Raw genomic sequence first — 15,939 nt, 5'->3', positions numbered from 1 at the left:
GATAGACGTCCTTGCGCGCAATCTTGTTAAGGTGGCGGTAGTCTGCACAGAAACGGATGGAGCCGTCATTCTTTTTGCCGAGCACAACTGGCGAAGCCCAAGGACTGCTTGAGGGCTGGATGACGCCTTTCTTGAGTATTTGGTCGACTTGATCTTCAACAACTTTGTGCTCGGTTGCCTACACGCGATAGAGGCGCTGCCGAAGAGGAGCGTGGGCACGTGTGTCGATGCGATGTGTGACAGTAGATGTTTGGCCCAGTGAGTTGTGATGACAGTCGAAGGAGGCGCGTAACTGGTGGGGCCAGTGGAGAAGCTGCGCGCGGTGCGTGCGCAGCGGCGGAGGAAGATCTACGTCGATGGAACAAAGAAACAGCTCTGTAGAGGAAGGAGTTGGTACAGAAGATGGTGGGCTGAACACAGTGAGATTGATGTGAGATGCATCGGCAGTCTCCTCATGGTTGAGAATAGATGCGATGGGCTAGGCACTGGCAAAACATTCGCCGTGGTACAAAGCACTAGGGCAGGAAAACAGGTTACAGACCCACAGTACGGAGAGGCCCGCAGAAACAGTCAGTACGTTGTAAGGCACGGGAAGGCACTTGCGGCGGACAAAAGTTTGGGCTGGCATGAAGAGGACGGTGTCATCACGGAGAGAGTCACAAGAGAGGCGCACAAGGACAGAAGCGCATGTAGGCAGGTTGACTATAGCGGCCGAGAGGTCTGAATTGGCAGACCCGTTGGCAGGAGGAAGCCCAGCGCGGAGGCGACGGAGAGCACCAGTCTTGCATCAATCGCACTCCAAACCATTCGTTAGTTCTGAGGACAGAAAATTCGCATAACTGGCTCACTGTGGTCGGTGTACAACCTCAGTCATGGTGTGAGGTCGCGGTGCTGTTCACCTACAAAGCAAGGCAGGTCTTCGCCTTTCCTTTTTTCAAAACCAACGAAGGGTTTAGATTGCGATTGACGCAAGACTGGTACTCTTCGTTACCTCCGCGCTGGGCTTTTTCCTTTGCACACATAACGCGTAACTGTCTGCTGTAATATCTTCTACGTTTGCCTTTTTAACTAAGGTATTGCCGCTTTCGCTGCAACAAAAAAGGTTTAGGTTGGTTTTGGGGGGTTTTAACGTCCAAAGCGACTCAGCCTATGAGGCGCGCCGTAGTAAAGAGAAGGGTAGGTGCGCAATTAAGCAAGGCCACTATGAGGCACACGATGGCAACACAGAATATCGCTTCTAGAAGTGAGGTAAGAAGTAAGTCACAGTCTTCTGGAAAGGTAGTGATACGGATACGCTAACTACCGATCCCAAAATATAGTGGACTCTAAAACGCAAAAACTGTGTGCCTGCTTCGAAGACGAGTGTTACATACTATGTTACGGGGATGCACGAATTTTCGTGTTAAAAACAAGAGGGCTGCAGCTTTGTAAACTTTATCTCACTTCACCGAGCAAAATGCTTAAGGTTTCTCGCGCTCGCGCTGGACCGTGCACAAGCTACTTCAATTTACCTCGTGCGTGGTAGCTCTAGATGAAAGCCGGAACACGTAGCGAGCTCCGCGTTGTTGAGCGTGCGCCATTGTATATACACATCGCTGTCCTTGAAAGTGCACAAGAATAAAACCCTTAACATAACTAAAGTGGTGGACAACCATCGTCACGAGTTGTGTCCCCAAGAGCTGCTGCCTTCGCAGCAAATCACTGGACATAGGCAGCTCAAACAGCACAGACGATAGACATGTCACAAATTAGCTCGATTTGTCTATGTTCACCGGATGCACCGCATACGTACCTGCAGTCGAGGTCGCCTCCTCCCAGGTCCGCGCTGCGGAGCTCAAAGTACGGCTCACTCAGGACCCGATCGCACAGGCTGGCGCCGGATGGTGGCTGCGACGGAATGGCAGGAGGTCCCAACCCTGGAGGAGGCCCTGGGTGGGAAAAAGGGACACGCGGGCTTCAGCTTTCTTTTCACAGAGACACCTACGTTAGGAACTTTCTCCGGACCAGATAACATCGCAGAAAACTGCAACCGAAAGGCTTTGAGTTCGATTCCTTTCCAAAGAGGATGCTGCCAAGCTGGGCCACGCGGCCTTGAGAGAGCTCCGTCAGTGGAAGAATGGTGGACCTGGTAGAAGCGGGAGAATCTTAGGCTCGTGCGTTTTCGTCCGCGAGGAGGAAATACTTTTAAGGGCGTTAGCTCTTACTCATTGCGTTTCGAGATTTCGTGGGGTCTGCTACCAGCCTGAGATCGCAGCGCCATCTGTGGAAGCAACTAGAAAACCACACATCTTGCATTGAGACTTGTAGAGTCATCTACAATGGCAGTGTAGAAACGACCACCTGCCGCGTACAAATGATGACGTCATGGTCAAATATGGTGAATAAAAGAACTATGTGAGTATGACGTCAGCGGACGAAATGGTGGCATAGTTTCGGGCATACAAGATACCATCGCCGCCGTATCCAAGTGTGTTTCCACGAATGGAAGTCTGCCTGCGTTACACGTGGGTGATTTCAATCGCAAAGAAAGCAGCTTTCACGCAAAAATGGAAGGCCCATTCTGGCTGGAACCAGAACGAGACGTTAACGAACCGATCACCCAGTGGGGAACTGCGTTGGACTTGGCTTTCTCTGACTTCGTAGGAAGGGGTGCAGAATTCGTCGTGCATCGAATAAGTTCCGTAACTAACTACTTCACTGATCACAGCACGGTGTTTGTGCTAATTAAGAAGAGCCGAGAAGAAGAACGTGAATCCATGGATGACGACAAAATTGTTATGGAAGAAGAAAGTTCGTCTAACCAATCAAGTGAAAATTTTGATGAAGGTGCCAGTGAACATGTTAAGCAATGATTTGTGTGACATTTGGTTGCAATATATAAAACTGAAATGTTTGTGCGTGTGTTTACCATGTGGGGAAATAAACGTACAAATTCGTATTTCCATTGGTGTACCTCCCTCAAATCTCATTCATATAAATTCTAGTAAACCAAACAGCTAACGCTCTTTACTTCAACGTCTTCCAGACAGTGGCGGCCTTTTTTTGAGGCTTTCTCTTTCACTCTTAAAGGAGGGTTCCGTGAACGGCCTCTGTATTCGTTTAGTTGGTTGTTTTCGCACTTGGAAATAAACGCGTCAGAAATGGGCAACAGCAGTAGAAACTTAGAGCTAAGGCTTCCTTCTTGAAGATATTACCTCGCGGCGAATGTTAGTACCGAAAATGCATTCATTTGTTTACGTTGCAAGGCTGCCTGAAATCTTGAAGTGAGCGCGAATAACTCAGGCCTTGGAGATGCACTTGGAATGCGTATCAGAAAGTGTAAGCTAGTTAACGTACGTCTTGCCTGAAATCGTTGCAACGTAAAGAGATAGAAACCTGAACAAGCCGAAGAGGTTTTTGAAACAGTACACAAAAAAAGTATAATCATGCACGAAACTTAAATCCTCGCAGCCGTTCAGGATATTCAAGAAACTGCGTAAGAAACCGCAATGTTTGGGCCAACAATCACGCCCAAAGAAAACTTTCAGGCTGTCGCTATGATATTCGCTTTCCAATGACATTGTGCATTCAAGGTGTGCGAAAACATTACTTTCGGATAGAAGCAAACGAAGTAAAGCTTACTTGAAATCTGCGACTCATCGCGCTTTGTTCATCGCAACGGTCGATGTAAAACTGACGCACACAGGAAGCAACATAAAAGGTTTTATCATCGCTTTGTTTTTCAAGATCTTGAAAAGTTATACGCTTGAGAAGAAAAAATCACATCTGCAAACGCGATGATAGGTGTATCTGCAACTAGCTCAGAGCTCTTGCTTGTTTAGTTCTTCGAGATAGGCAGCCAGCTGATGGCACTAGAAGGAATTAAGCGTACCCGAAGTTTGCATTACAAGCCGAATGATCAGAACTTGCTAGTAATCTAGATGCGGATCTCTAGACCAGGCAGCGGGGTCTTAGTGGTCGCTTATAGCATTGTGCATCACAGCTGCGATGGCATTAATGCATCGCAGCAGTACACTTATGCACTGAGCCTTCGACGACTCGCTCAGACCTTCGGAACTATCTCAATACTGGGGACCGCTAGTATGGATTGTCGCCTAAATGCGGCATTGCAGGACTTTCTTGCCTTTCAACGCAGAAATGCATTCTAGGCCTGCACTTCACACTTTCTATGTACGCAAAAAAGAGCTCGGATTTCAGTCAGGGCAAGCGCTTTGTGCCGGTTCTTCTTTCGCTTCCCGTTGTTTTCGCTTTAAAATTAATTTCCAAACCTCATCGGTTTCTTCTACCGTAGCTTCCTCTTCTAGCACAAGCTCCAAAACCTCTTTGCTCTTTCCTGAGCGAGTTGGCATGCAAAATTCCTGGCACGTTTATAAATCCCGGACTTTAAACTTCAATGGTACGGCAAAACAGCGCTGATGGACGGGACGGAAGAAGATGAGACAAACACATGCGCTGTACAAGAAATGAATTCAAGGAGAGGGCTGAGTCGGGCTGGTTCAACATGAACCAACCAGCCCGACTCAGCCCTCTCCTTTAAACTTGCCCCATCTGACTAGACGCCCGGTGTCATTTGGGGCTCGCTAACTTCAGGGTACAAACCACCAAGGGCTTCGATTGTGCCAAAAAAATTTAAAGCAATGATCGGACAGCACTTAACTCAGCTAACGACTGCCAGCGCTATAGAAATCTGAGGAAGCGAGCAGCAGACACAAGGATGTAGCAAAAAATCAGGGCACGCTTTGTTGACCTAAAGTGCGATGTGGCGGAAACCTTAAGCGCGGTAGTGCTGCTTGTGTCACTGATGTGTGGTTAAGATGTTAAGCTTCGCCTCTAAGAGTGGAACGCGACAGCGTCTTGCAACGCTGTCAGGGAGTCCACAGAACGCCATCGCCCGTTCGGCTCTACGCCTTGCTTGTCCGTAAATTCGTTTTTGAGGAAACGAAATGTACCGGTCTCGCATATCTTGGTGGACACCTGAACCTCGCTGTAACAGGAAGGGAGGAAGATGGGAGTGAACGAAGACACCGTATTCACTAGACGCGCCTTTGTTCATTCCAAACCATCGAGCTAGCATGGCGGAATGGTAACGTGCTCGTCTCGCACTCCGGAGGCCCTGGTTCGATCTCGGCCAATTTCCTACTTTGTTTTATTTATTTATCTTATCTGACTGGAAAGGTCAATTAGGCTACTTGGTTAATTAAGCAATTAACTAACCGCAGTTACACTTACTTGTAGCATCACTATGCAATCTCTTTAATTGGTTGCATGGTTACTAGCCAAAGTACTATTGGCACGTTTGAAATTCGCGCACTGTGACGTCACGACCATTTCGACCAATTGAAAAGCGTGACATTTCTGTCGACAACAACTGCTTACAACGATGAGGCAATAAAGGCTTCTGCCTTAAAACCAGGGCACATCACGTGGCTCATCTCATTGCTTGCGCGAGTGATGCGGTCTTCGCAGTCTCTGGGTTGGTCTTCTTTTCGCATAAGCAGAGATGAGAAGTTGCGGGAAAAGGACAAGCTTCACGTGAGAAGTTCACTTTCGTGCATTCAGGAGAGGAGGGAGCTTTCACATCTCCACGGTGCTCCGTTTAAAAAGAGAGAAAATTGCCCAGGTCCCCTCCAATGTCCCCTTCCCGATCTTGCAAATTAGTATACAGGGTACTTCTAAGGAACCGTCCTCCGCAAGGCCAGAAGAGAGCCCTGCACCTGATATTCGAAACCAGACTCTGCGAAATACCAGGCTGGAGAATACTCGTTCGCGGAGGCGTACCGCGCAGACAAGTACACAGCACAGGCAGCACGCAATAAAGAAAAACAAAATGATGGAAGTAACGTGAAGAGACATAAAGGGAGTAGAGTGAGTTAGGAAACGAGCGCCAGCAAATGGCATCCTAGATGAAATCGAGAAGATGGTTTGGTTTTATGGGGGTTTAACGTCCCAAAGTGACTCAGGCTATGAGAGACGCCGTAGCAAAGGGCTCCGGAAATGTCGACCACCTGGGGTTCTTTGACGTGCACTGACATTGCACAGTACACGGGCCTCTAGAATTTCGCCTTAATCGAAATTCGGCCGCCGTGGCCGGGATCGAACACGCGTCTTTCGGGCCAACCTCCGAACGCAGTAACCACTGAGCCACCGCGGCGGGGGCGAAATCGAGAAGAAGAAGTCATGAACATGGCACGTAATGCGGAAAACCGATAATCGATGGTCGCTTCGGGTAATCGAGTGGATTCTGAGGGAACGTAAACGCAGCTGGGCCGGGAGTCAGGTGACCAGATGAGATTTTGAAGCGTGCGCGTATGGGAAGCTGCATCTGATGCAAAACAAGGTTGATTGGAGTTCGGTGGGAAAGGCCTCCGTCCTTCAGTAGTTCATGTAGATAATCTCTGGCATCTTTTGGGCATATTTGTTGCATATCTATTGTCTTTTTTCATTATATTTTCCATACCATTTCTTTTCTTCTTCGATTGGAACCAGTGGCTGCAGCAGCTTTAGCTACTTGTAGTTTTTCTGTCTAACAAGGGCATTTGTTCTACCATGTGGTGGTTGTGGCGTTCGGCTGCTGTGCATTGTTCTCTGGTTTGATTTCCTATACCGCAGCCGCGTTTTGGCGAAGTGGAACTGCAGTTATAAACTCCCGCGTTTCGCTGCACATTAGAGGGCTGACCTCGAACCCGCCACTTAGGTGCCTTATAGCCTAGGTGTGTAGCTTTGACACCCAAGAATACATCAGTTGCATCTGAAGCAGTCTGTCGAAGGTGCAACGTAAAGCCCTTGTCAAAAGTTTAAGGCCCAGGGGGGCTTCCTTCTGGGCGATAACGTGTGGTTCGTTATTAATCAAAGCGTTCAAAATCTCTTTAAAATACGAGGAACTCTAGTCCTCCCCTCTACAGAGGTGAATACTTCTACATATGCTGCGGCAACTGTACCACGTGACTTAAAAGCAAACTCCACTGGGCTCTAAAAGTCCCCAAGAGAAAAAATCTAGTCCAGAAAAAAACTACCCCCCCCCCGCCACGCCCCCTTTGTAAACCACCCACTGCTGACAAACACTTCGGTAATTGGACGGCATGAAGATAGAGTTGAACGTGGGTTGGTTAAAGCGGGATAGCTCAGAGCCACCGATGTATCAGTATGCCCTCAGTACATGTGGCCTAAAAAGAACAGCGTTTTCTGATATCTTAAAACCCGAAAAAAAAATATTTTTGTGCCTATACTTATTCCTTGTCTCACCTCGCCACCACTCTTTCCCTTTAGTTTAAACTGCGGTTTCGAATTAGAAGGCTTTGTGCATGCAAGTGCTCCCGCTATGAAATGTGATGTTCAAAAAAGTTGTTGAAAGTTGGCGCAAGGCTCGTCCCGTTCACTTCTATGCTGTGTCCTTGTGTTTTTGCGTTTCTACACCTCGTCGTGGGCGCTAAACTTTTGACAAAGGCTGCACTTCACCTTGTGCTGCGCGAGTGCCACAGCAAACACAATTTCTCGCTGAAGCACTTCTTGTGCCACGGAAGCGTATGCATGACCATGCGTGGACTGACCTGCCAGGCCTCTAGAGGGCGGATAGAAGGCCGGCTCTCCGGACGGAGCGAACATTGCCGGTCCCAACGGGTGTCCGCTGGGTGGTCCACCCGCCCGGTCGTGTGGTGCGCTGTCTTCTCCACAGGCCACCTGGCGAACACGCAGCATGAACCCCCGTCCCTCGATGACCTCGTTGGAATGAAACCGGAAGGCGGTCTGGAAGTCCCGCAGAGGCACCTGCTCTGTGGCCAAAGAAAGGATGAAAAAAATCAGAGGAAGGTTACGAGTTTGTAACACGAATGATGCAGCGCTCGTGATTGCGGACGAGAGGAGACATATCAGAGTGACAGCAGTTATGTGGTCTCTGCTGTGGATGCCGCAGCTAACGAAGACGAGGTAAGATAGAACCTTCGAAACGGTAGCATTGGTCTTGACGTAGGTAGAGGCATCGCATAACGGGCCACCGCAGCGGTTCCCTAGTGGTTATAGCACACGCCTCGTATGCGGGAGGGGCTTGGCTCACAGGTGGGAGGTGCATTTTTACCGGTGAATTTGCGGTCGTGAAAACACCTAACGCAGTAAAAGAAACGTTGTCGTTATGTCAAGTCAGCAAGGGCACAGACATGCACTATAGTACACAGTCTGCTGTCACATCTTGCTTATGCGTGGACAAGGACCACGATTAGTGGAACACGCTCAATCTGATGCTTATGGCTTTACGACACTTACACGCAGGCACGAACAGCGCTGAATTATTTATTTACATGCCCACTGCCCGCCTTTAGTGGATGGCGCAAGCGTAGGCACAAACCCCATTATGCCGCCTATACGCTTTGTTATCACTGCTTTCAGGCGGCCCTCAGTACAGTCCTCAGGGGCTTTCCCGTTAGCAGGAATTCGAGACAGTATCTTCTAGTGCCCTTGACTGCCGCCACGTGCTCCGTGTCTTTGAACATTAAAAAATGCTGCGTTGACATCATCCTTGGCGTAAAGAAGAGAATGTCCAAGTGGCTGCAGAATAGGACGTGATAGGCTGGGATAGAACGTGATAGCGCGCGCTCGTTGCCTAAACTCCCGCGAGTCACCTCTGCCCAAGATTTCACCAGGCGCCAGCGATGGAAGGGCCATTTTGACCGCATTTGAAAATTCCATTCACAAACTTTGTTATTATGGCCTAAGAACACGGGTCAGCAAACATACATTTCTGCAGTGGGACAGTCTAGAATTAGCACGGATTACGCCGCTACGTTGTGCTTACCTTCTCTGTTGTTTTTGTTTTGTTTTGTACGTTCCACTACAGAAATGCCGAACGGCGCTACTACATTGCACAAATACGTACAAAATAAAATAAAACCTCTTCGGGTCTTTTTTGGGGGGCTTCTTTGAAGGCGCCCTCAAAATTTTCGGTGGGACCTCTCTGGAACACACTAGAAACCTCTTCTGAGTGGTTGGCACCTGTTCCCTGCCATTTGTCGTTTCCTTGCCGTTTCATTTCCTAGGCGCCTCGAGCCTCACGATGCCTCCCCTTGATCGTAAGACACACATCTACAACAATGTCGCGCGCTTGGGCGGCTCCTAGTCATGTACCGCAAGCTCCCGGATGCGTGTTTTAGTTTCCTGGATATGGCACGGACGTGAGAGAGAAAACGAGAATGAGGAAGAATTCAGGCAACCTTTTTGGTCGTAGAACTCTCCGCAGACTTTTACCAGCCACCAGGCTATCAACCACTAGCGGTGCCTCTTTCTTTTGCCACCTAACGAGGGCAGCCGACGGCCGAGCGTGATTTGAACGGTCATGGCTGATTCTTGAGTGCTTTAGCAAGGCGATGTGGGCGAAAATATCGCAATGTGGGTCTCTTTGGCGTGACCCTCTTTAGGCATAATCACGTTGCCGTATCTGTTAACCCTCATGAGTGCCCTTCACACTACTGCGCATCCATAAAACGCATCACTAGTACAAAATCAGTGAACTGTTGAGGATAAATAACTTCAATCGATCACATACCATCATTTACTCCAATGTTCAGTCAGCCTGCTTTCTACGCGTACGGCTTAATTCTTTGATCATAAAAACGAGTAAATTGCAGTTCGCTATGCTTCTGAATACCGCTCCTGTTCAGGGTCAGCTCAAAATCTTGGTGAGGATGAAGAACATTGAGGCGAACTGGCACACTTTGTGCGCACCTTTTTCTTTTTCGTTCTTGCACAGGTGTCCATCGATTAGGCCTATGGTTTTGTTAACCCGAAGCGAGTTGCAGGTTGCTACCAATGTCACTGAAAAAAGTTGTTTTACATGAAGTTCCTGCAAACCTTCCAAGCCTTGCGTTCGCAAGCCTTTCAATTCCATAGGCATCGTTACCTAGGCTGAAACACGCGGCCTCATAAACCCCTCTGCTGTTTGAAACCCGTCTGAATTATGAGCAAAACAATAATTACCCGCCAGCATCTTATGACGTCGCGCTGCCGGTTGCGTGTCTCGCCTGCGGCGTCGCTATACCATAATGGGACTTCACTGAACATACCTTTAAGCAACCCCTAGCAAACATTTCACTTGAAAGGACCGACGAACCAGGCGCAATAATGTGGCTTCGCATAAATTTGTGTTTGACCCCCGTTCTTCTGCTTGGCGATGTCGGAGTGGATGATCAAAACTATGCAATGTTAATCAGCGCAGCATTCGAGCTGAGACTTTTCGCGTTTTTGTAGTAGGTTAAATATGACTACTAATATTAAAAAAGTAGGATAAATTAGCACAAATTCGAATGTACTCCTGTTTCGCCCACGCGGCCGGCAACGATTCTCTGATAAGTTCAGTCACACAACCCGCAGCAATTCTCTTCATGCTTTTGGCTCATGCAAGCTGGGCCATCCTGCTTCTCCTGAGGCACATGGCATTATGGGTCGCGCAGAGAAATAACACCGCTCGACCATATTTCCGTATCCTTTGATTCGTATAGCAGTCTACGAACAGCAAAAGGACAGTGGCGGGCGCAGCGGCGAGTCGTTAATTGCCATATGAAAGGCAGAGTGTACCAAGCATACCGGGGGTACCGAAGAACTCTCCAGTTTTTCGTTCGAAACGCTCTTCGCATGCGGGTGAGAGGGCGTTCGTGCGTGGCTGACCATAATCAGAGCTACTGCCTTTTTGCCCGCACTCTTGGCTTTCGTTCTGCCTTGCAAGCTAGCTGTAGAGGAATAGGGAACTATAACAGCGAGAAGGACCACAAACAAACTTCTGGGGGCATGCTCGCCGCTAAAAATTCACCCACCTGTTTTCCCAGCGGGCAGTTCTCCGCATATCTTGTGGTCAGCCAGTTCGAGGTAGTCGTGGTGGCAGCCAGGGCTATATTCCAGGTCGAAGGCGTCAAATGTCACCAGGAGTGCGCACACAGCTTCACTATGGCGCCTGATGAAGTAACGGCAGTCGAGACCCGGCTGGTACTGGACCGGGTAGCCGGGGCTCTCCAGCTCGAACTCCTCCAGCGCATAGAGCCGATCGCAGCTGGTCTGCTGCTGACGCTTGGACGCCGGCTGGTACACCATTACCGACCCGCCTGAAGGTGACAGTGCATCAAGCGGGGGACACTATACCCCAAGTGACCGAGCGAATTATTCCCAATTTGATTTTTCAGGGATTTTAGAGCACGCCATGTGGTGGTACAACAGAAACAACGTCACGATATTCCAAGTCATCAAACTCATAAAGTGTAAAAGTGTTTCCTTCAATAAATATTTGAGAGACGCCATTGGATCAATGTGCAGCGATGGAAATCTAACCTAACCACTTTTCAAAAACGTATTTTTCATTTTCATATCTAGAGCGACAATGCCGGTTCCGACATTTTAAAAACTGAGCTCGTCATAAATGTTGATGGCCTTCATTATAGCAATTATTATCTTAGGCCCTGAAACCAAAAAATTAAAAATTCGATTAGTCCGACAAAAGTGGAGTTTATTTCATCAAAAATGATTTATGTTTGCCTACGGGGCAAAATATAAAACGCTCCTTAGTTTAGACGATTGCCTTACCTCAGATCAGAAGCCCCTTTGCCGTCTTAACTCAAGGAAGCATTGAAGGGAGGCATTTAATTTAAGAACCGTCCTTAGCCGCTCCTTCGGTAAGGAGGCGCTCATGGGTGGCAAGGTGTAGCTTATACGCGTCTGATGTAGAGAATATGCGCCTAGTGCTAGAGGTATGTTTGTCTAAATCAGAAAATAAACAAGCACACACCTATAACTTTGTACCTGTCCTGAGTTACGTGCACGTATGTGCACTCGTTTTAGACTGCACGCTACTTGGAAAACATACATCTGGCGAAGTTGTAAAACATGCACGGTGTGGATACGAAGTCTGGAATAGACGTAGCCGCCATTTAGAACTCGGCGTCAGCGCAGCCGCCGGAGCCACCCTACTGAGCAAGTACAGAGTGAGTGGTTGTGTGCTGAAGCAGGCGTTCATAACAAGGAGCCTGGTAAGGAAGCATGAAGGAAAGACTCCTAAGTAAGATATATTTAAAATTGATCGAGAGAAGGAGAGTCGCTGAGGCAAGGGGCGTTCTAAAAGTGGGTCTCCTTTTTCAAATTAATCTCGATTGCTGTGATTTCCAAGCTCTCCAGAGCTGCCATGCTTTCCTCGCCACGATCCTTTCCTCCAACAACGTGCTTTAGGGACGTGACAACTAATTATAATTGAAGCGTTCACGGTGGCTGGTGCCAGGTTGCCCTCCTGACAGTCGAGCAGTGCTCGTGCTTCACGTATACCGGCTTCGCCAGAGCACGGCTGTGCGGTTTTCGTGTACGCACAATCGAAGTGACCCCAGGCGACATCAGACCAGCTATTATCACCGGCGCGTTGCCACAAATCCACATGCGTCTGACCACATGGATTTTCGATAGTTTCATCTCTCGTTCCTGTGCCATGCAGCGATAAGAGTAATGCTTTACAGCGTTTAAGGTCCTAAAGCGAGCCAGGCTATGAGGGACGCCCTAGTGGAGGGCTCCGGAAATTTCGACCACCTGGGGTTCTTAAACGTGCACTGACATCGCACAGTACACGGGCCTCTAGAATTTCTCCTCCACCGAAATGCGACCACCACGGTCGGGATCTATTACGCGTCTTTCGAGTCAACAGCCGAGCAACAAGACCACAGAGTCCTGAGCCACCATGGCGGCTAAACGCAGTGTGCGCAAAGAATTTCTCAGCTGCCCTGTCTGCTCTGTGTGCTCTCCCGCACGTGGTAGCAGCACAAAAGGCTGAGAGCCGACTGGGCAGGCGACGCATACCACGTGAGCGGCTGGGCCAGCAAGACATTGATACATCTCAAATCGCTGCATTTGGTTGACCCACGACAGTGCGCCGTATCTTCGCTTTCCACGCTGCTCACCAGGTTTCTTCTCACACTTTAGGTGCTTTGACAACGCGCACACACATATGCAATGATTCACCCTCTAGGCCATCGACACGCGCTTGGTCGGCGGTTATCTATATTTGCAGTATCGCCGATTTCTATTGCTTTTTGGGTGGACATGTTCTTTCAGGGTGGTGTCGTGGGTACTGAGAGATGCTATTCGGTCTCCGCATTTGCGGCAAGCGCGACTCTTTCTACTGCGGCGGCCTGTATAACGCGCCTCCTCGTTCGTAGTAAGCGTGTGGTCCGGACACAGATGCTAGCTGTATGTAGGACAAATTGCGATTTCACTGATGCATATATGCATAGTAATACTGCCCTCGTTCGTGATAAGCGAGCGCTCGTTACATCTGCGGCCGTTATAAGTGCACTTTACTGTATTCACTATCATTTGTTTATTTCTTTCTGAATATTCTACTAATAGTTCTCCTCTGCAATTCCAGCCACCTATGAAATGCCATGCTGGCTCAGTGGAAATGGAGTCCGGCTGCTGAACTTAAGGTCGCGGTATTGAATCCCGGTCGAGGCCACCGCATTTAGATGGAGGTGAAATGCAAAGACGCCCGTTTACGGTGTAGAGTCAGGGCGCGTTAAATCACGCTCGTTGGTCTAAATTAGACCGGTGTTCGGCATAACGGCGTCTCTTATATCTCATGTGCAGCTTCAGAACGTTATACCTTACGTTCCATAAGATATACCACATCATTCCTGCAACTTATGCCATAGTTTCCTACCACCTACTCGCTTGCTTGATTCTTCCGCTACTTTCGCACTGCAGCCGTCCGTCAGCACAGCGTACACCTTTGATACTTTGTTTATGGCAGAATGGACCCCATCGTAGAAGCCCCTGAAGACAGGCTTTAGGAAATGTCGCCCCGCATTACGCAATTACGTCCACAGTGCGGCACTCACCATCTCCTCCTCCCCCAGCCGTACAGCCAAGCTGCCTGTAGAAGCCAAGGAACCCTTTCCCGGCATCGTGGTCGTTCGATATGAAGTGCATGGTGACGCTCCGACCTGGTCCCTTGAAGTCTAGGATGCCTGCCAGAAGATTCAATAGAACAATGAGTCAAACTGACCATCGTCAAGGTGTACGTAAGCAAAAAAGGTGCGCGGTCAACACAGAATTACATTTAAAGAGTATCGCCGCGATCGTCAGACATCTGATCACAAATTAGTGCCATGGGTCCTGAAGGAGCAGCAGATGCCAGCCAATGAATAACGGAGAGATGCCAGAGAGTGGTGCACCGTTCGTAAAATCTCCAAAGACCATCCAGGCTGTCCGTTTTCGCCCGTGCTCCTGTGATAGGCTTGCAACGGCGTGAGGGTGCTTTGGCTGCTGTGCCTTGGCAGCTCTGTATAACGTGGCGCGCCGCCTAGAACACAATCCTGATGTCTACAAGTTCAAGCTGTAATTAGTGTGCTCGGATGTTATCGGCTCTTGCTCTCCCACATCAGACGTGTTCTGGAGCGTCATCACGTTTGGTTTTACATGACCTCAAGCGGAAACGGCATCCTACACATTAACTCCAGGCGCACCGAACATGTTAAGAGGATAGCGCCTTTTTGCATGAAACAGCCCGTCATTAAGTCCTGCGCGCAAAAGAAAAATGATGAAAGCTTTCCAGCTCACTTTGCTCAGCGACCGGAAATATCCCCAGTGGTAGCCATTTCTGGGACGCAAACTTACGAACAAAAAGCTTTCAAGTGCAAAGATAGATGATGACAAAAAACATTTCGCTATGCTGCTATATTTAAATGACTTCTCACAGGCTCATCGCCGAAGTCGTCATTTCAGCCTCAAGTAAAATCGAATGGTATATATCAAAATCTCAACAAATAGGTCGCTCCAGAAGTCTAAGCGACTGCGCCGCTCAGCATGTCTCCCGGTTTGCTGCCTGCTGCAATGCGGCGGTTTATAACACCCCTTTTTCAGGTGGCAAGTTCTGTGTGGTTCAAACCAGGCACTGTCTGGGACGCCGGCTCTGCTGAGCACAGAAATACGCGTCTTTCCCTGCAAGCACAGGAAAAGTTCGCAAACCATTGCTCAAGATGCTGTTTTTCTGCTTTTTTCTTCGGAAGGACGACGCTTTAGGCGCTTGCGGAAGACCGGCTGAAATGCGAATTAATACACGCGCTCCAAATGACATAGCGACTAGAAGCGCATTACGGGCGCGTCCCTTCGCTAGCTGTCAGTCGAAAAGAGACCGTGTTGCCGGCGATTAAATGACGCTGCAGTAGATCTACATGTATACGGTATTGTAAAAATTGATAACAATTCTAACTTTAAAATATAGGCAGATGGCAGCCCTATCTTTCATTCGTGTTCCTATGCAAACTACATAATTTAAAAATTCAATAATATATTACCTCATCTCCTCAGTTGTTGCAATGAAATTTTGCTGAAGGTTAATCCAGCAAAAACTAAAGCAATGATTTTTCGACCCAAGAATAAAACCATTAATCGCATTAAAACCCTTCGCTACGCTTATCAGAAAATCCAGTTTATAAATGAGCACAAAATTTTTAGTATCATATTTTCTGAACAAATCAGCTGGGATCATCATGTCGCCAATATTTTCAACGAATTATCAGCAGTAACAGGGGCACTGCCTCGAGATCGAGTTTTGGAACCACCGAAAGTGAATTACTGATATACAATGCGCGCTTCCTTGCACGTATAAACTACTGCAGTCTACTATAGGCAACGCCAACCGAAGTCAACATCATAAAACAAGAGTGCCTACAGAAAAAAATAATCAGACAGGTGGCAACCATACATTACCTCTCTTCTACACAAATTGCCTATTAAAAATACAACATTGTTGAACATCAATACTGGCGCCATTTTTGAATCCCGAACTCCTTTTATTTGTTTTCGTTTCACGACTACAGGACATTGTTAAAGGATGCCGAATGCTTACTACCAAACCAACACACCGTATATACTCGAAGCACTGCAGCATGGTTCATTCTAAGGTTAGGTAGCAGTCGCCAATTTTAG

General features: G+C 48.3%; 1 protein-coding gene across 2 annotated transcripts in view; it reads right to left on the bottom strand.

Moving 5' to 3' along the window:
- LOC149355655 (cubilin-like) overlaps positions 1-15,939 on the bottom strand; it is a 198,026-nt gene that overhangs the window by 40,119 nt on the left and 141,968 nt on the right. For both annotated transcript variants that reach the window (XM_089583969.1, XM_089583970.1), the window contains exons 20-23: positions 13,848-13,976; positions 10,797-11,081; positions 7,548-7,769; positions 1,793-1,928 (exon numbers count right to left, since the gene is read on the bottom strand). In XM_089583969.1, coding sequence (XP_089440095.1) covers positions 1,793-1,928; positions 7,548-7,769; positions 10,797-11,081; positions 13,848-13,976 — 772 coding nt within the window. The remainder of the gene's footprint in view (positions 1-1,792; positions 1,929-7,547; positions 7,770-10,796; positions 11,082-13,847; positions 13,977-15,939) is intronic.

This window comes from Amblyomma mixtum, chromosome 3 (assembly GCF_055824585.1).
Source record: "Amblyomma mixtum isolate Tamu chromosome 3, ASM5582458v1, whole genome shotgun sequence".
Taxonomy (NCBI): domain Eukaryota; kingdom Metazoa; phylum Arthropoda; class Arachnida; order Ixodida; family Ixodidae; genus Amblyomma; species Amblyomma mixtum.
The sequence above is the reverse complement of the archived record's forward strand: the minus strand, read 5'-3'. Positions and strand labels throughout refer to the sequence as shown.